This window comes from Rosa rugosa, chromosome 2 (assembly GCF_958449725.1).
Source record: "Rosa rugosa chromosome 2, drRosRugo1.1, whole genome shotgun sequence".
In the NCBI taxonomy this organism is placed as follows: Eukaryota; Viridiplantae; Streptophyta; class Magnoliopsida; order Rosales; family Rosaceae; genus Rosa; species Rosa rugosa.
In genome coordinates this window covers 4,660,988-4,684,815 of record NC_084821.1, presented here as the reverse complement: position 1 = coordinate 4,684,815, position 23,828 = coordinate 4,660,988, and the positions used below count along the sequence as shown (strand labels likewise).

The 23,828-nt window shown below is 43.1% G+C and overlaps 2 protein-coding genes and 2 pseudogenes across 2 annotated transcripts; 2 read left to right on the top strand and 2 right to left on the bottom strand.

Moving 5' to 3' along the window:
• Positions 1-3,512: 3,512 nt before the first annotated feature.
• Positions 3,513-4,347, bottom strand: LOC133728227 (cytochrome c oxidase subunit 3). Its single transcript, XM_062155629.1, has one exon. It carries the CDS (start codon positions 4,327-4,329, stop codon positions 3,532-3,534), a length of 798 nt encoding a protein of 265 aa, XP_062011613.1. The 5' UTR covers positions 4,330-4,347; the 3' UTR covers positions 3,513-3,531.
• A 340-nt stretch (positions 4,348-4,687) lies between these two features.
• On the bottom strand, positions 4,688-5,705 carry LOC133728228 (putative ATP synthase protein YMF19). The gene has a single exon (XM_062155630.1). It carries the CDS (start codon positions 5,408-5,410, stop codon positions 4,931-4,933), a length of 480 nt encoding a protein of 159 aa, XP_062011614.1. The 5' UTR covers positions 5,411-5,705; the 3' UTR covers positions 4,688-4,930.
• Positions 5,706-7,127: 1,422 nt separating this feature from the next.
• On the top strand, positions 7,128-8,377 carry LOC133730202 (BTB/POZ domain-containing protein At3g08570-like; annotated as a pseudogene).
• An 11,170-nt stretch (positions 8,378-19,547) lies between these two features.
• On the top strand, positions 19,548-20,444 carry LOC133730201 (putative cytochrome c biosynthesis ccmC-like mitochondrial protein; annotated as a pseudogene).
• The last annotated feature ends 3,384 nt before the right edge of the window (positions 20,445-23,828 follow it).

Genomic DNA, 23,828 nt, shown 5'->3' with positions numbered 1-23,828 from the left:
CCCTCATATTCCTCTGCCAGCCCCTATCAGTTTTTCAATCATCTGCCTAGGCTATGTTCTCACGCTTGAGTTGATATTCATCCCGTTTACTACCACCACACTGATTGTTCTTCTCTGAATTTCAATCCCAAAATATGCGAACAGAGATTGATATCCAGATTCAAAAATTGAAATCTAGAGCCAAGACAAAGATTTTATTTGGAAGAAACTTCTTTTTAGAAGAAACTTAATAAAGGACAAGGATTAGCAATTAGATTTATGATATTCGAATCCAATCAAATTTAGAAGAAACTTCTTTTGTGCTCTTTCTCCTAAAGAACGACCACCACCACCACACGTGGTAGAAATAAGTTTTAGGGTAGAGTGTAATTGTTGAATGGCATAGTAAAAGAACATTGAAATCTCTACATTGGACCTAAATTTCTTTCTCTTTCTAAGTATATAAACTCAAATTTTTTTTAGGCCAATGTTATAACCCATATTTGTTTCTGAGATTTGATCATCCACAATACTACTTTTTAGGTGGTGAAATTATTTTATTTTATTTTATTTCAACTTTTACTTTGTTTCAAAATTAATTTATTTTTCTTTGTTTTTCACTTGATATTACAAATTTATCTGCCCTAAACATACATTTTGTTTTGCCAAAAATAATATTTGAACTAACATTCATTAATTTCTTAAACCAAAAAAGTGATATTAAATATTTTGAAACCACACTTAAAAGTAGCCTGAGAGTGATGATATCTTGCTGTCACTTTCTTCTTTACATGGTTCTTTCTTTTCTTTTCCATGTTTGTAGAGATTCTAATAAACTAGCTCATAAAGTAGCTCTATGTGCCTTTATTTCTGGGTTGCAATTTTCATGGAAGTGGGCATGTGCCTCGGGTGTTTGATGAACTCTTTTCTATCCTTTGTACTAATTTGTTTCTATCAATAAAATTTTACGTCCTATGAAATTTTATTTTTAAAATTAACCTTAAATCACATGAATCCACTTATTTCTGGATTAGAGATTAATTTATTAATTTCATCTTTTGAATAAATTAATCAGTTTTGTTCATTAATTTATTCATTTCAATTTTTCTGTGGGAATAATTAACATGGTTTAGATTCCTTCAGTTTGGACTCGAGACATGAACTGTTTTTTTTTCTTTGGTCAACGAAATCATGACTTCTCTTCTAGAGTTTTGTTTCAAAATCAAGAAAATAATAGGTAACTTCCGAGAAGGCCCACTCTACTTAGAGAACCCGTGTGCCAAAACTTGTTTACTCTTCCACTCGGTTTTCACGCGGTTAGGGAGTCAATCTAATAGATTAATAGTTGATCATTTGACTATTATTCTGTTGGAAGTGTAGGAAAAGTGGTCAATGTTGACTGCTGCCGACAACTTCTATATGTTTTTCCTTATAGCTAGTGTAAGGCAAGTTTCTTTGAGTGCATCTTTAACGCATTCACATGGGCACCTTACAATCAAAAGCCATGAAATGCGAGCAGCAATTAATTTTCAGTTTTGTTGAACAATCATCAAGATTATTCTATTTGGAACCTTGCTGCTTTCGGTGCAACTTTTGGCTTATGTTTGGTCTGCATTGATTGATGGTCATTTCCAGTTGGCTTTGGAAAATTTCCTTTTTTTTCCTTGTTCTTTTTTCGTAAGTTGAACTTCTGGTTATGATTGGTTGCAGAGGAAGAGAGAACAAAAGAAAAACAAAGGAAGAAAGAAGTGGAGAGAGAGGGAGAAAATTATATATAACCATTTAATTAAATAGATAAAGAATCTGAAAGATAATTATGTCATTTTAGTTAATAAAATAGGTGAAATATCTAATACACCCTCGTATTTATTGATGGAAGAGTAACGAAAGCATGTCATTGATAGCAAATACATAATTCAAGTATCACAATGGTAGTGTTGTGAATTTGGATATCAAATTGGTATTGATACTTAAGTTGAAAGACTAATGGTGAACTTTTCTCAATTTTGAGATCTGAAAATTGGATGCCCTCATGGTTATGTAAGGAAAAAACTGCCCCAATTTAGCAATTTATGTTAGAGCAAGTTCACCGGTGGTGTGGTGACCATGAATTCCCAAAAACCATCTTCCACCGATGGGTTTCTGACCGACCGGAATAAGGTTTTTCATGACCGAGGCCAAGAAAAAAAGCCAAGCCCGTGACCATTTTCTTGATCCAGCCTTGTCGATTGCCAGCTCGGCCAAACTCCATATCGTGGCTGACGTTAGCAAGGCCGCGACGGAAACTAAGCCACGAGTGTCAGAGCCGCGACGGAGCCAAAGACAACCCATAAACCAAATCATCAAAACTGGATCGATTTCAAGAACTGAGAATATTAGTATGTAGATAGTGTTGAGAGGATTAATTTTTTTACCTCATGCAGTTAAATTAGCCGCCGAAAATCGCCGCGAACCGCCTGAAAAACTTCATGCTTCTCGAGTCGCTGTGGTCACCAATTGGATAATCTACCGCTAGGAGGACGTCGGCGCTGAGGAGAGGGATCAGACGCAGGTGGTCCGCCGCCGAGAGATGGCCGGAAGGTGGAGCGCCGGTCGGATTCTCTTTCCGATTTCCGAATTGCGCTCGCGAATCAATTAAGCTCAATGAATTTCGGGACTCACAAGTAGTCTCCGCGGCTATACTATATCAAATAGCCTATAGCGCTACTGTACTTGTTTTTTTTTGTCTGGTTCTTTGCTAGCCAGACACCTGTCAACCAACCATCCTGCAACTATAAGTTCTTTCGCAAGCCAAACCAATATCCCTTGATCCGCCCGAGGAGAATCCGAGTGAACGCAGCAACCAGCGTGATAGTCGCGTGTGTCAGCAAACAACTCTAAGCTGAACTGATTACAGATAGGTAGTGCATTCTCTGAGGTGAGTGAAGTGCCCTACTTCTATCTTACGGGTAGTGGTAGTGTAGCTGGGCTATTGATTCTGGTGAAGGAGCCCTATCAATCAAGTAAAGGCCGGGCGAGGGGTGATAGAATAGCAAGCAGGGTAACTTACGCAAGCAAAGGAAAAGACCCTTCCGGCGACGCAGCAGCCAACCACCTATTCTAGTAACGTACTGGCATTCAAGCAAGCGCAAGCATGAGGCAGCGCCGCAAGGAACCCGGAGTGAAGTACTAACCCCAAGAAGATAACGTTCCTTCCGCAACGCAAGGCCGATATGTTTCGTAGCAGCCAAGGATGAGTTCGATCCATTAGGTTCTTCGATTTGTTCGGAAAAGAAACGAGAGACAAGAAAAGATCTTTGATTACGATTAAAAGGAACAATCTGAAAGAGCAAAAGAGAAATTCGTAGGTCATTTTTTGGTGAACATGATCTGCCATAATCCCTTCGATCCCTGAAGTTATGTGGCAGAATACAGATAAATTTGGTAGGGCAGTGGGAAAGACTTTTTTGTATAAGCAAATATAAAGGAGTATTAAAGACGCAGTCATTCTTTTCCAAAGCCCGATTCTCTTTGTGATCCAGCTTTCATTCCTCAATTCACTGTTTCGTTCCTTCATATACCTCCCCACCAATAGATAGAGACAAATGGGAATAACCGAACCACGTCTACAAAATGCCAGTACCATGCAGCTGCTTCAAAGCCAACGTGATGCTCCTTGGTCAGATGACCAAGATATTGGCGAATACCACATATGATCAAGAAAAGAGTACCTATAATCACATGAAAACCATGAAAGCCAGTTGCTAAGAAAAAGGTAGAACCATAAATACTATCCGAAATAGTGAAGGGTGCTTGATAATATTCCATTCCTTGAAAGCCTGTGAATACGAGAGCCAGTGAAACGGTAGCTACTAAAGCGTAAACTGCTCGTTTTTCCTTCCCCGCGAGTATAGCATGATGAGCCCAAGTTACGGCAGCTCCGGATGAAAGGAGAATAGGGGTATTAAGAAAAGGGATTTCCCGAGGATCTAAAACCCCAATCCCTTTTGGGGGCCAAATACCTCCGATCTCTACCGTAGGTGCCAAAGAAGAATGAGAAGAAGCCCGAAAAAAAGCAAAAAGGAACATAACCTCCGATACGATGAACAGAATAAAACCATATCGAAGTCCTAATTGTACAGCTTTGGTATGATGTCCTTCCAACGTGGATTCACGTAGAACATCGCGCCACCATACGAACATGGTATATAGGATAAATATGAGGCCCAAACTGAGAAGTGTTGCACCCCCTTGAAATGGGTGCATGTACATCACACCTCCTACGGTGGTTGCCAAAGCTCCAAGTGAACCCGAAATAGGCCATGGACTTGGATCTACCAAATGATAAGAATGCCTCTGAGATTCAATCATAAACCACTTTGCCTCGGTTGTATATAAACCCCCCCCCCCCCCCCTTCACCCCCACCCCCTAAAGTGGTAAGGGCTTCTTATTATTTTTTTCTATCTGACAGGACAAACAAATAGGAAGGGATGGTTCTTTCATTGCATTGATAGAAGTCTAACTAGAAAAAGATCTCTCTATTACTTTGAGAAGAGAATCGTTGGTTTGACCGACGAACTACGTGGGAAAATGGACCCTCTTTCTTTGATTTTCAGCAAGCATTTTTGGAAAGTCACAATTCTATTCAATTCAGTTTCGGAAAACTTGCTGGTCGCGGATTAGTGCGTTCTGCGCCGCCGGCGGCCTAAAATCAAAGGCGTAGGCAGGTTGATCTCTCGGGTTGAGGCTGCATTCATTTTGACACGTGGGAAGGGCTTACTCTCCTAGTGGCTCGGCTCGGTCTCGCTCCCTTCCCGCACTATTCCTCCCCACTAAAAAGAGCGATTGAGAATCTCGATAACCTTTCTGAACGTCTGGGGCGATTTGAAATGAAAAGGGGTATACCTTTCTTGTAGCGCCTTCCATTCCACTATTCTGATCGAGAAAGAATCTCTTCCGGTCATAATGAGATTAAAAAACGATGCTTCCTTGGCCGTGTGGAACATGGATTAGCATTATGTCATTCCTACAAGCGATCACCCATCCAGGATTGGAAGAAGTGCTATATGAGGACTTCGAGATCAAATCGAATATGTTTCTTTCCATTCCTCGTGAGCCACTTATTTCTCCGAAACAAGAGATCAAAGTTATTTTCCTCCCTTTTCCCAATAAGTCGACGGCGTTACACCATTTTGCCACTTCGAATAAACTAGAGTACATATAGGATACACCGGTACTAAAACCTTTTCTCAAAATCTCTTCCAAACTGTTGGGGTCGTTGCTCCGGGTGTTGTTCCCCCGCTGTGAAACCAGTCGGTTCCGTAGTTTTAGAATTCTGCTGATCCCAAGGAATCCATCTCCATCATTGCATATGGGAATATAGAAAGTAAAGAGGAAAAGGCATGACCAGAAGAATTGTGTGAAATAAGTGAATTTATCCAGTTGAGGCATTCTTGATTGACAAACAATAATTCCCTCCAGAAAAGCAAGTTCCTCTTACCTTCCCGTACGAGTAGTGAAGAACTATAGAGAGGTGTAGTTGGGTGTTGCCCAACGGAAAGCATGGGAAAGAAGTACCACAGAAACATTAGCCCAGTTTGAAAAGTCCAAAGAGCGCCGCGCGGCTTCTATTTTAGTTATTTATGTATGCTATTTTTCTTTTTAGATTTATATACGACATTTCAATCCACGAAATATGCGATGCAATTTTCTAGCGGGTGGAGCAATTCTTAGGCAAGAAGTGGCTTCTCGCTTTGCTCGGAAACTTTTCTTTTTTAAAATACGCAATTTAAATAATTCATTCGAAAATGAGGAGAATGATCTTTCCTTTCTTTTGGTACGAAATCTCCGGCTAGTCCCCGAAAATGCTTGTTCCTTTGTCGTTTCGTAGATGCCACGGCAGAAGCATTTACGATCGAAAGCGAAAGCAGCTCGGCACTTGATCAAATAGCTCCGGGAGGTGTACTTTCTCAATCCTCCCTAAAGAAGAGAACTCTGATTCCTCGGTCCCATCAGAATATCCCTATTGGTAAGTAGAGTAGATTCTAAGCCATGCGAATATAGTTTTGATAAAAGAAAAAGAATAGGGCGGTTCCGCGGTCATGTACTCCCGACGGTATACACATTCTCAGATGTTATGGCCAAATCCTGAACCAGATGAACTCTCCTACGAAAACACATATTTCTTCGCCCCAAACCATAAAAAGAATTCCCCGGAAGCGCCGAGTGGCCATAGAACAGCTTTCCTTGTCCCTGTGAATGAGTTACATGAGCATCTCTTCCGGGCTGAAGTGGTTGGCAATATCAGGCTAAGTCTCCGACTCGGTTCAACCTATATGATATAGAAGATCCTAAAATCTGTATGTTTCTAGAGATCCGAAAAAAGCGCTAGGAAATATTCTACTAAATGCACACGCAGGGCCAGGTCCTAGTCCTAGATCAGATTATGCCGGCTGCTCTTCAGTGGATGTTACTAATTCTCCCTCAACAGGAACTAATCGATCAACAGCGGATGCAAACTCAAAGATTTCAGACATGAAGGGGAATAAGCAGCGCTCTTGGCTGCCATAGTTGTTGTACGAGGTTGAATCAGAAGAGGACACATCAAATAGGCTCTAGGACTGATGACGTTCCGGCACGAGGTGGGATTATTGAGCCTTCCCTGTTGGAAGCTCTCTCTGTCACAATAAAGGCAGCTACTGCTAAGCTCTTAGATGGGCTTGTTCACGAATCTCCTGCGTCGAGAAGAAGCTGTTTTCGCACCTGAATGAGAATACGCTGCTTGGATCTTTGCATGACTAGGCTCTTGGCCTTCTGCCTGTACTTTTGATTAGCCGGGATTTCGCGTCGACTCTATGCCTTCCCGGCTTGCTTTCTTGGACCCAAAGACTTCTCATTCGATGATTACTGCTTTAATGAATACCCTCTCTTCGGGAAGCGACGAACTCTTCACTCACCCGAAGGCGAGCGAGTGAGTAGGAATTCGTAATAGAATAAGCTGTTGGGAAGAGAATACCACGAATACGTTATTTTGAGGACACATGCAGACAGGACGATTTCTTGCAGAAAGAGAAAGGGGATAGCGGATTGATTAGATGCGGACGATGATTTGGCTTTTAGCACCGAAGTGAAGTAACTAGAACTCCAAGCGAAGTAAGACACGACACCGATGGTTCTGAAAGAAAGCAAGAGGTATCCGCAGCGTCAGCGAGCCAAAAAAGGAAGGGTGAAATTGTGATGGTGAATCTTCAGAGCTTAAGAGTGGTTGTGTGGGTTGAAGCTCTCTCAGGATAGAATATTATCAAAGGGTTATTTGTGCCACGGCAAGACTCGGTGTTCGACCGGATAGCATTGTTGCATCTTTCATGCATTTTAATCAGGTGGAAAATGTGCATGGCATAAATCGAATTTGAGCACAGCGAAGTGGAAACCCTTATAAGCTTAATGCCAACGGAGAAAAGTTGTTCGGTGCCACAGAGGTTTGGGATGCTCAGGATGGCAATCGTGGTGGATGCTACAGTCGCCTGCAGGCTTGAGATTGAAAGGAGGATTCCTTTTCGGCTGGAAATGGTTTCACTTGACGATCTCCTTATACCATCAATCCAAGCTGGCGGTTCATTATATGATGTTGATACTGTTCATCGAATACCGGTCAATTTTCTGCAGCGAGAAGAAAATGAAGATTGTGGAATCTGAAGGCACTGGTTCTCCGAGTCATGGTTCATTGTTGAAAGTTGGACGGCTTATTGACACATATTTAGCTGAAATTGCTCCTGAGCCTTACCCGAGCTTACAAAAGTTCATTGCTATGATTGAAATCCTGCCTTATTATGCTCGTGTCATCGATGATGGGCTTTACAGGGCGGGCGGTATATATTTGAAGGTTCATTCATTGCTAACTGAACAAGAATGCAAGAAGCTCAGCGGGTTCATAGACTGCAAAAAGCTCTCTCAATAAGCATGCAACCACGCTGCACAAAATGAGCGACTCCCAGTACAGATGACAGTGCAAGTTCTGTATTTCGAGCAGCTCCGATTGAAGAATGCAGGAAGCTCACATGGATTCCTCTCGCAGAGAATAAGCAGTGGTGTACCAAGTGCAGCCATGTCCCCTCGAGATAATTATGTGCTTCATTAAAGACACAAGAACTGAAGCTGGAGATTTCAAGAATGAGAGTGAGGCTGAGTGAGTTGGAGAAGGAACAGTTGTTTATGAAACAAGGAATGATGGATAAAACAGGAAATGGCAAGACTTTCTTGACCGCAATCTCTAAGGGGATTGTAAGGATTGTAATTTTGAGTGGTCAAGCAGGAGGTTGCGAAGCAAAGGCACTGAACGAAGTGAAGTGGGAAGAAAGAGAGAGACTCTTTACGAAAGAAGTCCGTTTTACTGAGGGTTTCACTCATAAGACCTTCTAACTTTCTGACAAAAGGTTGCTTTACCCGCACATTTGGAGGTAGAAAACATCATGAAGAAAGGTTCTGAAAGAAAAGAAAGGGGTTGGGAGACGGGGTCAGGAAACGGGGAAAAAGGTTCTGTTTTACGGATAGGATTGCGTTTTCGCTCCTAGGCTCACCTTCGGGGCCTCTCTACAACTTTTCTACGCATTTCTGGCAGTTAGCTTGATTGGTTCGAATCCAGAGGCATTGAAATCCCATTTTTGATACCGTCTCCCAGGGCGTACAATCAACGAGTTAAAGGGCTACTCCTTACTCTACTTGCAGCGCGCAGACACGGTCTTGTCCACCAGAGCATCGATGTGAGGAAGAGTAAAATCATCTTTTCGGCTTCCTCTTTCCAAGTTGTCCCTCTGGGATGTAGCAGTTTCCGTTTCTGATTGACATGAGGTACAAGGCGATTCCATATCAATTTCTCCACCTAACATATGCCTTTCACCCCGGACGTCTACATAGGAGATAGCTTAGGCGAGTGAGTGCATTTCCGATTCTTGCACGGTTCACTCTCGATAGCTTCAGCTCTAGGCGAGGAATTCGAAGAAAGGGACTAAAGTTTTCTTGCTCTCGATATGGCTCCGATCCGGGCTTCACGTATGGTTTTAACATAGTAATTGTTACGTAAGACAGAATAGTACAGTAATATAAAGAATAAAGAGTAATGGGCGCAACGGAAAACCGGCTGGTTTGAGAAAAAGAATTCTCTGGGCTCGCCTTTTTAGAGCAAATAAACTCTCTTTTGCTATTCAGATCCTTTTTCTGACAGGAACGAAGCGGTCTCACCGCCAGGGGAGGGACTAGAACCTTCAGCAGTCTCTGCTCCTGTGGTCGAAACCGGACTTACTAACCTTGCTAACCGAGCCCCAATTCTTCAATACCAGCAGGCAGACGTATTTATAGCCACGAAGGTAAATTGATAATAGATATGATCCGTGTGATGTATCCCCCCGCCAGGGCCGAAGAGGGGCGTTTTAAAGGGTTTTCTGAGTTAGCCCTTATGATCTAAGTGCCCAACAGCGCAATAATCTAATGATGGTTCTGATCAAATGGAGGCGGAGGCAGTTCGCTCACGTACCGCTTTTGTCATATACCTTTTACAACCAGCCGAAACGGAACTAAAGTCTTTAATCTACATCTTCATAGATCGCAGTTGCAGTCTCAGAAACATAGGAGATTCTAAAAAAATCCTATTAAAATGCTGGAGTTTATCCACTCACAGGGTTTTTATTGGTCTTCTGGCATCTTGTGGCCAAAAAGAGTTATTCGCTAGGGATTCTAACAATAAGTTATTTTCTGGCCTCTATTTTGCATTTTTTGAATGCCCCGCACCATTCTCAATTGGAGATACCACAGGTTGCCGGTCGTTTGGGTCAAACTATTGAACAAGGCACTAAACGGGGGCTCTTTGCAATCGGTAATTATGTCAATCAAAGGTTATTGAAACCTGTTCATGATTTGCTAATGGCCTCGTATTGCGCGACCGATGGTACGTTCAATCAGGAGCGACCGCTAGATTGTTTGATTGGCTCTTCATGTTGTCATTGTTTCGACTTAAAGTAGGAGTCGGCGACCCCCTTCTTAATGTTCGAGATCTTTTGTCACATGTTTGACCCGCGTCTGCGGTTGTTAATTCAGCTCTCGGTACAAACATATTTTATGTTTCTTTTGTCAAAATAAATAGCCGGGTGCCCCGGCGTCAAAGCTTTTCTCTTCGACGGTGACCTTATGAGATCCCCGGCCATGTTGAACAACTTCCACAGTAAACCAAGATTAACCAAACCAATAAAGGATCATTTAATGCTAAAATCAGATTCAAGTGTATTCGGGGCGTGAGCTTGATTGCCTTTCCTGGCCAAACTTCTTTGACTACATAGGCCCGCTTGAACTTTCCTCTAGGATCATGGAGAGGAGTCCGATTCTCGCTCAGCTCCAGCTTCACAGGTTGGATATGTCTGATCTTTACCTTCTTATGGAAAGCTTTGGCAATCTCCTTTGAGAACCCTGCGTATGGTGGAGTGCCTTCATCCTCTGCTCTTCTTCAGCTAATGGGAATTTTTTTCTTTCTTTCTGGCTTTCTAGTCATAGGGGGTAAGTGGGTGGGCAAAAAAGGGCTAGTTCAGTTTGAAATCGACGATTTGTTCCGTTAAGAGAGGAGAGGAAGCTTTAGAAAGTGACTCTTTGGACTAGTCTCATAGCCATCTATCTCTATAGCATCCCGCAATTCCTGCTCCTTCCCGTCCTTCTTTTCGTTCTTGATAGCACAGGAAAGAGACTGTTCTTGGTCCTTGGCCGTCCTTTGTCCTCTTTCGATAATACCATAGATGCCGATCTTCGATTCAATCTGGGAATGGTTGTTAAATAGACCCGTGGTAATCGTCTTTGGGCAGATCTCTTAGCTATCTTTAATCAGGCTAATCCTTAGAAAGATAGCAGCCAGAAATAGAATGTATAAAAATCTATGATAGCGGGGAGTTAAGTGGAGAAGTAAGTAGACTGGACAACTAAGAGGGAGACATTAGTGATTCCCCTCCAGGTCTGAACGCAGTGAAGAAGGATTACTTCTTACTCATCTCAGATGCAGCTAATTGACTGATGATCTTATCAACGTACTCGGTATATGGAGAAAGTCATCAACAGACTCGTCTTGACGCTGCTTGGCTTCCGTCAATTCTCTTACGCCAGGCAAAAGGATGTTTATCTGTACTTCCTCTATCTTACGTCCTTTGACTTCACTCCGCTACGCACATTCAAACAGCCTAGTTGTCCTAAGGGCCCCCAGATGGAATAGTTGGCAAGGGAAAGCCTAAACCTTACTCCGCCAAGCCCCAAAGGGATTTTTGTGGTCTGGTTATGGTGAGACTTGATAAAGGTCTTTGTTGTGATCAGTGGCTTTCCCGAAGCTTGTATTAGGCATCTGACAAGGGTCTGGTCTGATCACTGCCCTTTACTCTTGAGCCTTGATCCTTGTCCACCTCATCTTAGGCCTTTTCGTTTTGAGGCTATGTGGCTTAAGCACCATGATTTTAATCAAGTTGTGACTGCCAGCTGGAATGATAATCATCTGAACTTCTGCTCGAATGCCCAGGTCTTTGGGCACTTGCAGCAACGAAAGAAAAAAGTGTTGGCTAGACTTAATGGTGGGCAGCGGGCTCTTTGGAATAAAGCTAACCTGAATCTTGAGAGGGATCTGCAAGATGAATTCTGCCAAATCATGGATCAATAAGAGTTATTGTGGATGCAGGGGGATAAGAATTTAGAATTCTTTCCGCTTAGAAGAAGAAGGAATAAACTGGTCGGGTTAAGCAATGAGGTGGGTGAATGGATCACTGATAAGGGGGCACCGAAGGCGCGGGAAGTATTTGAAAGATTTGTTTTAGGGATTCTGATTTGCCTAATCTTTTCCCAGCCGGTAGAAGTGTGAGTGACCAGGTTCTGAAAGAAAGCGAAGAAGTGAAGAAAGGTTCCGCCGGGTGTCTGTTGCTTCATTGGCTGTCCCTCCCATTTAGGTTCAATAGCCTTCAAGTTAGTTGCATCGGATGGTCCTTCTTAACCTTGATCGCGGAATCTGATTGCCTAGATGAATATGGTGAACAGAAAGGGTTGGGCAGGTATAGATTTATTGATCATGTGATTGATGAGCCTTTCGGCATGCCGGAGATGAAGCTGCTCATTTTAAAATGTCCTTTCCGTGGTTCATCCTAAATCCATATGTTTCTAGATCTTAATAGAGGTATCCAATTGGGTTACAAACGGTACATCCAGCCGGGGCACAGGCAAACACAAGTAGACCCCCTAATGATTCTGGTCGGGCAAGCCCAAGCCGGAGCAACGTCAGAGATGTAGAAAAAAGCAAGAAAGGAGAAATTGATCCATTGAAACTGATCCTTTATATTATGATGTAGTTGTGGGATTCCTTACTATTAAGATAGTTACTGGTTTTTGCCATTAGGGTCGAATACAATCTCAGTAAAAAAAAATACCGATACCTAGGAGGCGTAGCCAGAAGATTCTAATGCAACACGCAAAAATAAGCTACTTAATTCATTTCACTCCCCAGGGCTTCCCACTCTGCTAAAAGCTATGGAACGAAGTCTGCGGCACAGGCCAACTCTCGGCGGTCAGGGGCAAGTGTTCCTTTCAGTCGAGCTAGTAAACCCCCCTGATGGTACCCTCGAGTCTCACTACTGATATTACCTTCTTTCTTTCAGAACCTCTCCTCTTCTTCTGCTAGACCTCATATTCGCACTCACTGGATGATGAACAGCGAAGTTCGTATTGAATTACTCGATCCAAGACATGTTATTATGAGGTTATCATCACAAGAAGATTTCATTCAAGCTTGGACCGGGGAATCTCTCGTCATTAAGGCTTATTATTTCGTCTACTTGGTTTGATCCGCGGTTTGAATCTTCTATTGCACCGCTTTTGACCTCTCTCCTTCCCCTTCCCTTTTTTCTGAAGAAAAGGAGGATCCGGACAAAATCAATGAAACGGAAGAGATCTGAGTGAATGGAAAGGAAAAAAACCGGATTTCACAAAGAATTCAAATCACTAGAACAGAGCAGATTTTTATTCTTATTCATTCCAGCACTACAGTTTTTATACATAGGAATACATCCAATAGGAAGCTTACACATAGACAACTTTCAGCCACACAACATTATTACAAAGTTAACTAACAAAATATTAACATTAAGTTAACAAAAGACATAGAACTTAATTAAACATAATAATGAACAGTGCTGGAAACTGAGCTAAGCACTTGCTAATTTCTTCCAGTCTCCCCATCCCCAGTGGGTGGGTCACGGAGGATGGCAACCTCCACAAGGAGCCCCTCCCGTTCTTGGAGCAGCGCCCCCTTCCTGTTTTCGAGAGCGCGAATTTGGTTCTGGAGAAAGAGCATACGATCTCGTATGATAATAGGATCGATAGCAGGCATATGTTCCCAGAACGCACCTAGCGTTTGCTCCCGTTGGAGCTTCTCGTTTTCCACCTGACGTATTTCTTGCTCAATTATCGCAAGTCTGTTAGCGATAGCCATGGCTACTCAAAGCTCTTTCTTGCCTACTTCTAAGTTCCCTTTGCCAAAGAGAGACCGAAAGAAGCTTCTATTTATAGGCGTTGAAGGCCCTTAACCCTTTCTTTTTTTATTAGTAAGATAGGTTGTCTTGGTTCCGTAACATGGATAATTTCAAACCCCGCTTTTCATGAATATTGAACCGATTTTAGTGCGCTCAATAATTCTCCCTTGAGTACGAAAGGCCCACCAAAAAGAGCAACTAGTCCCTTGTTTTTCGCGGGTATCGCCACGCAACCCCGACCCCCCCTCAGGAATAGGAGGCAATAATAGAGCGCCCACGCGAAGCGTCAATTCTGTCAAAGAGTACTTCCCGGTTCCAACCCCCCTTTAAGAGATAGGGCAATCGTCACTCGCCAGCTCCGTCCTCGCTTAGGAAAAAGGTGTTTGCCTATCTGATCAGACGCTTGCTTTTTCCCGCGTGCTTGTTTCAATGATATTCTTTCTACAACTATAGATTTGGAGCCAATCAAGTATCACCGCGTGTCAAACTGTGTCAGACGGGAGACAGAAGAAATATTCTTTCCAATTAGAACTAGACACGCGTCCCATATCCCATGTCCTTTTGGTTCTTGGGGACTTTATCTCCCTACGGCGAGCTTATCTTTATTTCTCCTTCAAGCACTTGAGTGCCTCTTCAAAGCTACAAGTGTTAAGTAATTTGTAAAAAAACCTGTGCGCATGTATATGTGAGGCTTATATATCCTATTTATAGCCTTCGTATTTCTTTGAAAGAGTGGAGATCAGATTTTTATTCCAATCTACCTTAGGACCCATGGCTTCGTGCCAAGTATCATAGGGGACCCAGATTCAAATACTCTTCTTTCTTTTGAGATCTTATCACAGTTTTTTTGGGTAATGGCCTCTTCTCTTGCCACGTGGCAAGTAGGTCTCTCGAGCCTTTCTTAAAGGATAAGTACCCAGAGGTTCTGCAAGAACACTTCGAAAATGGGGCTGGAGGGTTACCCGAACCGCAGGCTTGTAAATCATTAGGTATTTTAATACCCACTGCAGCATTTTCAATGCCAACACTCCTCCATAACTTTATGAGATCCACTTCTAAAAAAGCCCATAAAGCATTAATAAGCCCTAAAGAGAAAGCTTCGCCCCCGCAACTTAAATCTCTTTTTTTGAAAAGGGGCTGAACGGAGGATATCCAGATTATGATCCCTATGGGGCTTGTATCGAATCTATATCTCCGACTGACTTCAGTGTCTGAGGATGGCGCTAGTATTCGCTAAGGAAGTCGGATGGTGCTATCTAATCGTCTCTAGTTTATGGACCTATCATGCCATGATGGGATTGGTCTTTACACTTGCAATGGTATCAAGATAAGGTGATTCGTATGACACCATGATCCCCTTTAAGAGTTTAGTATCAGATTCTAACCTAGCATTCGTCCTCGTTCCGTATGTTGAGCTAGTAACCCGAGCTAGGACGGCGTAGTTGAAAGAGATTTATTGGTACTACGGGTGAATCAAATATGGGTGACAGGTTGAACCATTGGTGGCAGGGGTGTGATGAAAGCCCGGGCGGGTTAAGGCTCAGTTCAGTGAATGGCCCGTATGAAAAAGAAGGCTCGCCTCTAGCACTAGCCCACCTCTAGCCCTTATCTTATACACTAGTCTATTCTTCACTGGCTAAGCAAGGTAAGCGCAGCTGGTCCCAATAAAAAAAAGAAGTATTCAATTATTCCCCCGGGGTTATTGCTTATATACGTACCGTAATAACACGTGAGAATTTTCTAAAAGATCAGGATCAACTAGGACAGAAATAAAGCATTGGGTCGAACTCTTCTTTGGTGTCAAGGTAATAGCTATGAATAGTCATCGACTCCCGGGTAGAAGAATGGGACCCACTATGGAACATACAATGCATTACAGACGTATGATCATTACGCTTCAACCGGGTTATTCTATTCCACCTCTTAGAAAGAAAAGAACTTAAATCAAAATACTTAATAGCATGGCGATACATTTATACAAAACTTCTACCCCGAGCACACGCAATGGAGCCGTAGACAGTCAAGTGAAGTCCAATCCATGAAATAATTTGATCTATGGACAGCATGCATAGTTGTAGTAAAGGTCGTAATGCCAGAGGAATCATTACCGCAGGGCATAGAGGGGGAGGTCATAAGCGTCTATACCGTAAAATCGATTTTCGACGGAATGAAAAAGACATATATGGTAGAATCGTAACTATAGAATACGACCCTAATCGAAATGCATACATTTGTCTCATACACTATGGGGATGGTGAGAAAAGATATATTTTACATCCCAGAGGGGCTATAATTGGAGGCGGATTTGGGTCATTGTGCTATGGCTTTTGATATGCATGGGCTCTTCGCTTGGAAATTCGTTTAGTATAGACATATGGAGGTCTTCCATGTAATGGGCTATTGTGTGTGCATTGCAAAAGGTGGAGCTGAGACCCTCAAGTTCAACATGGCGCTAATTCTTCTACCGGTGTGCAGAAATACAATTACTTGGCTAAGAAGCAAGACCAAGTTAGGGGGCCTTTGATGACAATATCAATTTTCACAAGGTAAGGTGCAAGACTTGTTAGACTATTGATCTTCACTCTCCTTTTTTCTTATGCACAGGATTTTTATATAATTTAATTAATTACGTGTATTGTGAGGGCTCATTTTCAATACATTGATGCATCAATACATTAATGTCAATCAACTTCATACAATAGTATATATTAGCTCAATTTAGTGGTAGGCTAGTTTACCATTGCACTGAGCTAGTCTACCGCTACATGAAATCGGTCTACATGCAGGTTCCCATCTGACATGCGACTTCCCTAAACTACTACACTCGACCAATGATCAATACGACAAGATGAAGCCGTTTTTCGGCCGGACGACTACTGGTGGTGGGCTTATTAGAAATGCTGGTCGGGACTTGATCTCTGGTTTTACTGTGAATCTTGGTGTTGGTGAGATTCTTGTTGCAGAACTTTGGGCCTTCTATTTTGGTCTTAAGATTGCTTGGGAGCTCAACATTCCCCATCTCATTGCTGAAGTTGACTCTGCTCTTGTGGTGAATCTCATATCATAAATGGCCAGTGGGAAGATTCTCACCCTCTTGCTGGTCTGTTGTCAGAATGCAAGAGACTTTGGCATGAAGATTGGGTTTGTAATATTCAGCATGTTTACAGGGAGTGTAACTTTGCTGCAGATGGTCTTGCGCACTTTGGTCACTCATTGGGTTTGGGTCTGCACAGATTTACTTCGTAACCTCATTGCATTTTATCTTGCTTAGATGAGGATGTTAGAGGTCTTGTTAGGCCAAGATTAGTTGTTAGTTAATTGCCCCCAAAAAAAAAGAAAGGTTGTTGGCAAAAGCCCGGGTTAGGTGTGAAAGGTATTTGGTTGCCACCAGCTCTTAAGCACACCCATTGGCATTGACTGCATGGGATCGAAAGACTTCCGGTTTTGTGGACGTATCCATAACTTTATCATGGATCTAGTTTGGATGAATACACTGGAACACTTTCTGAAAACAAGTCATACGGTATAAAAAAATTTTAGTTGACATGAGGCCAGATCAGTCTTTTTCGCCACATTGGGACTATGGGAGTCGAACCTACTTCTTCCACGATACCCCTACTCACGTGACACTTACCCACTCGTCTATCGCGAATTGGCCGCTTCCATTACGGTCGATCTAATTTCATAGCTTCCACACCTGCTCATTGGGGAGCATCTCCCTGATAAAGAAAGAGTACGGCGCGCCAGGCGCCTTTAGCCTTTCATAATAGTATGGAACAGCATATTTAGTGAAAGAAAAGCGTTATCGGGTTTGAAGCGCTGAGTTACTTAAGCAATTCTTGTTATTGTTATTCTATCTTAGAAGTAGTGCCTATATTATATTGTTTTGTCTTTCTTTTTACTTACAATATTTCTTTCTTTGTTGTTCAATGAATTCATGTCTCTTCTTTTTTGGCTGCTCCCACGACAAGTTTTTTTCCGTATTTACATAATGAAACTTATCGTAGTGGCACTCTTCGGTCCGTTAAACCAACTCCAACCAAGAGTTGGCCCTTAACCAAAGACGAGATTGCACAACTTCAACATTCAATCGTACAGCGCTGCCCATTAAAGGTAGCGGACAGCGACGCTGACGGATTTAGTCATAACATCTGAACATCAGACCATATTTGTGAAACTTACTTAAAAGGTCTTTCCGATCAGGACGTAGACAAACCGCAGGTGGATCTAATAGTTGTTCCAAAGGTAAAGTGAAATCACAACAGGCTTCCTCATACCACCGGACATATCGTACGAGAGATTCCACCCAATATCTGAGCATGACTCTCTACAAGGTGCTATGCCCTTCTTCAGTGAGCTTACGCTCCAAATCATCCCGCACAGACAACAAATACTTGTCATCTGGACGACACGACTCCAAAAGAAAATACCGCACCATACCAAGGTGATAGCAATTAACTACTAACCCATCTGGAAAACCTAACCAGATAGGAAACAGTAGTGGTATGATTCCACCAGGTGAGAAGGCCACAAAAACGTGCCTATACCTGTTTCGGTTATATTAAGGTTTTTATTCCTTAGCCGAAGTTTGAACAAACAACTTGACTTGCCCAATCAAAGGAGTTTGCAAGCTGAGGCAAAAATGGCCGATAGTTTGGTGTTCTATTGAAGACAAGATTCTTTCTTGCCATAAAAATAAACCAGAAAAAAAAAGGGCTAAATAAGGGAAAAGGCGGGTTTTCCTAGGGGGGAGGACGGGGGCCCCTGTTTTATTTATTCCAGAAGAAGCGGTAGCCTTGTTTGTGCATTGATTATCAGGCGCTCAACAAGGTAACCTAACCATCAAGAACAAGTGTCCACTTTGATTGCGGACTTCTTCGCCCAGCGCGAGATACTTCTCGAAGTAGGATCTACGGTTGGGCTACTACCAAATGCGTATCGCGGAAGGTTCTGAAAGAAAGACGACCTGTGTGACAAGCAAGCAACCTTACTAATAAAGGGGCGCTTTATTTGGTTATGCCTTTTGAACTCACCAATGCCCCCGCCACGTTCTGCACCCTACACAATGAGCTATTCCACCCGTACTTAGACGGCTGGTGGTATACTTTGATCGTGGGCTATAGCTATCCGTTAAACTACCACGTTAGCCACCTCCGGACCGTTTTTAAGGTATTAAGGAAGAATCACCTCTATGTAAAGAAAGATAAATGCTCCGTTGGACAGATGGAGATCCGGGCATTGGATGGGCATCAGAGCCATCGAGGAGTGGCAAGCACCTACTAAGGTGAGTGAGCTAAGATCTTTTTTAGGGCTCGTGAACTATTACTGAAGATTCATCGTAAGTTACTCGAAGAGGGCTGCTCAACTCAAAAATATCCTAAAGAAGGACGTACGGACGCACTGCACTGATCGGAAGAGTGTAAAAGAGCTTTTTAGGACCTAAAGCAGGCATTGATTGATGACCCCGTATTGCAGTTTCCAGATCACACTAAGCCATTTGAAGTACACATGGATGCGTCACCATAGGCGGTGTGCTAGTATAATAAGGTAACTCAGTAGCATATGAGAGCCGAAAGCTCAATGAGACCGAAAGGCGTGGTCCAAGAGAAGGAGATGACAGCAATAGTGCACTACTTGAGAACGTGTAGGCGGGTCACGATTTGTGGTCAAGACGGATAATGTGGCGACGAGTGACTTCCTGACCCAGAAAAAACTCACGCGGGACGATGGAGACAAACTTGCCAAGTTTGATTGATATGGTGCTAGAGGGACGGACCAACCAGGTCGCGGATGCCTTAAGTAGGAAGACAGAGCTGGCGGCATTTAAGTGTGAGGCAGTGGCAGCCACCAGCAGGGTCACGAGTACCCTACCGCATCGTATTCGAGATGGGCTTGAAAAAAGACCCGCGAGAAGCCTTTTGCACCAAGCTAAGGAATGCAAAACTCGGCTTGGATCAAGGATGGGCTCTTGGTCACAAAAGGGAATCCACTTTTTTTTCTTCCAAAACCTTTCTTTTTTCGGTATGCCGCTCCGCGACCAAGGAGTGCCGCGCACGAGCGGAGCGAAAACAAAGCAGGGGAAACCCTTTGATTGCGTATTGAATATAGATCCATGTCTTTCTTGTTCCACTAGCTAGGACCAAATTCTCGCATGTCCGTTTCGTTATTACGACCTTATTTTTTGATGTCAAAGACCAGAAGCTACGCGCAAATTATCATTGGATCTCGGTTGTTCTTAACAGCGATGGCTATTCATTTAAGTCTTCGGGTAGCACCACTAGATCTTCAACAAGGTGGAAATTCTCGTATTCCGTATGGACATGTTCCTGCGGCTCGGATGAGTATTCTTGTTTATATCGCTACGGCTATAAGCACTTTCTTTTTCCTATTAACAAAACATCTCCTTTTTCTTCGCTCTTCCTGAACCGGTACAGAAATTGGTGCCTTTTTTACGTTGTTTACCTTAGTTACTGGGGGGTTTCGGGGAAGACCTATGTGGGGCACCTTTTGGGTGTGGGATGCTCGTTTAACCTCTGTATTCATCTCGTTCCTTATTTACCTGGGTGCACTGCGTTTTCAAAAGCTTCCTGTCGAACCGGCTTCTATTTCAATCCGTGCTGGACCGATCGATATACCAATAATAAAGTCTTCAGTCAACTGGTGGAATACATCGCATCAACCTGGGAGCATTAGCCGATCTGGTACATCAATACATGTTCCTATGCCCATTCCAATCTTGTCTAACTTTGCTAACTCCCCCTTCTCAACCCGTATCTTGTTTGTTCTGGAAACACGTCTTCCTATTCCATCTTTTCCCGAATCTCCTTTAACGGAAGAAATAGAAGCTCGAGAAGGAATATCAAAACCTAGTTCACTCGCTGAGTCTCTTTGCATCCATGGCTGAATGGTTAAAGCGCCCAACCTATACCAACCGGGGCGAAAATTCGTAGGTTCGATTCCTGCTGGATGCACTTGGAACGTTCAGTTCAATCGCGGCTCACAGAATTTAAACATATAGCTCGCCCTTATAGCTTATGGGGCACTTCACTCGCTTAACACTCGTTCTTCAGGGGATAGATGACTGAAAATCCCGCTTAGAGATCGCAACCAACAATAGTCAGAGTAGGAGTTCCCATCTCCCCGTTTTACCTTCAAATTACGGTTGATCCGTCGGATTGAAACCTCCATTAGATTCGGCAACTAAGGACGAGATTACCATAGGCTTTTATGTCCCGAATGTTATCTTTAATAAGGTCGCCTTGACCGCCGTATAACCTTTACCCGAAAAACTGGAGCACAGCTATACTTTCATCGCTTTCACTAGAACCAGAGTCATAGGGGCACTTTTCGTTTTGCCTTCCTTAAGTCCAGGAAGAACCCCCGATGTTTTTTCGTGGAGCACAGAATTTGCCTTAATCTAGAAAGTATATACAATCTATGTATGTCATTGGCAAGAGCATGATTGAGGGCTTTATACTGTAGTCTGTAACTCTTCAATTGGTTATTGGCTCTACCCCCAGCCCCTTCATATTCCGTATCCCGCTGCTTCTTTGCTTGCTTTTCTTGATCAAGCATTCCGCAAAGAGGTAGTAGCATTGGGGGTGACAATAATTTCATTTTCCGGATAAGCCGGCACAGCTTTTGCTTGCTGTCTGTATGTGGTAGGGTCTAGTCAACTGCCCGGCCACCTCTTTAGCTCATCTCTTGTCAACGCTAGAACTTTTTAAAAATGATGCCATTCCGAAGTGAAGCTCAATTTCTATTCATTAGTTCAGCGCTAAGATGTAGAACTGGATTGTATATGGGAGCGCTTGAAATGGTTTGGTTTAACCGCGTCGGTGATTTGAAGTACACACGGATGCGTCCCTACACCGAGAAGTTATAACGGACTCTCTCAGTCAAGTTGATTTGGGGCTGTGTTCAATAACTGCCGTCCCATCCCTCATTACTGATGCGTATTTTGCGCCTGTCTCTTTTCTATTCACTTTTTTTCTTGTTTTCTTGAGCTCCGCATGCAAGTCTTTTGTCGCTGGGCTAGGGCATCCAGTTGACAGCGAGGTTTCTACCTTGATTATAGCACTTCCCAGGTTGAGCTGCAGGGCCAGGCTCCAATAAAGGGCCTCCACCTCCTCCTGCATTTTCCAAGCGGATTCCCGATTTCAGGCGATACCTTTGGTCTAAACTATCAGAATCCTGGTTCCCCATGAGCTTTCGGCCCACCTTGTCCCAGTCAGCAAAAGAAAGCTTCCAGATATACGAACTCTCCTCCGGCCAGGGGTCCAGAACCCCAAAATAGATTGATTTAGTCTTTTCTGGAATAATTAGATGCCCATGCCTTAAGGTAAGGGCTCGACTAGAACTTCCCCCAATCACCGTCCCTGAACAGGCAGACATGACGGACAATCTAAATGACTGCCCTTACCACGGCGAGATCTGCAACACTTTTTAGTCGTGGGTCCAGAAAAAATAAGGGGAACATTGTCCTTGCTCAAAATTTCTACAAGGATCCTTCACGAGCAGGACCCAGCACCTGTAACATGGTTGGCTTCGGGAGCAACTCGAAGAGCTTCACTTACCAGAATAAGAAGAAGAGCCTAAGATGGTAGACCAGATGCAACTCAGAAAAGGGAAGACACTACCCGAACGTCAACCCCCAGTAGCCAAAGACAAAGGAAAAGAGAAAAAGAAAAATCCTCCAATGCCTAAAGTATCTTTTGCTTCGCAACCTCACACTAAGCAAGTAAACTACCTATGGTCGAGCAAGTAAACTCCCTCGTGCCTTGCTTCTTCTACTTTTTGAATCAAGAGTACCACCAATTCTTTCATCAAAAGTACGAGGTTTTACCTCTTACATCTACCAATTTTGTATTGAAAATCACGGGAAAATGGATTTGGTTTCAAAAAAAGCAAGGGGTGAAAAGACGTTTCACGCGGGAAAACAGATTTCGTGTCAACGGATCTTCCAGACTTCTCATGTGAGAAAAGGATGTCATTAAAGTACCCAGCAAGAAGCCAAGGCAAGTTATGAGAGCTTGCAATGCGGATTGCCACAATTCAAGCCTCTTCTAATGACAAGGCTTGCCAGCACTAAACATCCAAGCCTTGCAAGTAACGCACATAGTAATGGATTACTCAAGACACTGTCTAATTTCAATATCAACCTTATTATTATCCCACAGATTCCAAATACCCCGCAGTGGCATCAGAAACTCCAGCCTTAGAGAAAGCAATCTCAGCAATTAGCCTTTTAGCTCTCCTACCACTAATTCTAGGTTCAAGAATTACTAGAATGTCAACATGATTCAATCTACCGAAATCTTTGATGGCAAGCAAAGCATCCCTTCTTCCAGCACCCTCAACAACCCAAAGAGAGAAGAGGAAAAACCTTAGGGGACAGACCCCAATGAAGCAAGATTCATAGCCTCCAAAGAATAAGAGGCTTCATCCACAGTCTCAGTAACTTGAACTGCTTCCATTCGAGTCACCAATCTGCCTCATCAATGGAACTTGGGACCTGGGACATCAATTCAATAGCACGGAGAGCAATCCATAAGGAGGAGGAAGACTGCTCACAGAGCCCCTCTTTGACTTTCCCTTGCACATCAGTAAAGTCCACTTGAGCTGCAGGGGAAGCAACAACTTTCTCCATAATTCTATATGCTGCCTTATACTTAGAACCACCAGAATCCTTAGAAGAACTTGCCAAATTGGTGGGGGTTGGGGATGTCCTTCAGAGATTTCCTCGCATTCTTAGCTTTAGCCTTGTCAGAATTAGAGGAATCAATCTCAGAACTATTATCCGACAGGCGAATCTCTTTTGCAGTTTTGGTCTGGGCAGAGTGAAAGCATGCACTTATCGCGGGGCTTTGTCAATAGGGCAAATTTCGTTTACAATTGTCAATTTCTTTCTCTCGTTTTATGAGCACCCCGTTCTGAAAGAAAGAGGGATCAAAACGCCTTTGGCGCCTACTTCTCCGTAGCAAAAACAAGGTTGCGAAGCGGCTCGAAGGGCTGGTTTCTAAGGTCATGCAACTTCATTGTCAAAAGCTTGCCGTCTTCTTTGATAGAAATAACTAGTATGAAAGATAGAAGATTCCTATACAGCTATGTAGAAGAGGGTAGAACGAAAAGAAAGAGGCTAAGACCTCGCGTCTTAAGCTTTCATAGGACCTTAGGACTTCTCAAAGAAGAACTCACACTATTCCGGGGTCTTTCAGAACCTATCTAGCTATCCGAGCGAATAAAGCGATATTCTAATAAAGCTTGCAGGCAAGGAAAGGTATTCCCCTATCCTCCGCTCTTGGCTAGCATCCAGACTACCATAGTTAGCTACA

Bases quoted from the DNA above. Each gene is read 5' to 3' on its own strand.
- LOC133728228 (XM_062155630.1), bottom strand. From the start codon at position 5,410: ATGCCTCAACTGGATAAATTCACTTATTTCACACAATTCTTCTGGTCA.
- LOC133728227 (XM_062155629.1), bottom strand. From the start codon at position 4,329: ATGATTGAATCTCAGAGGCATTCTTATCATTTGGTAGATCCAAGTCCA.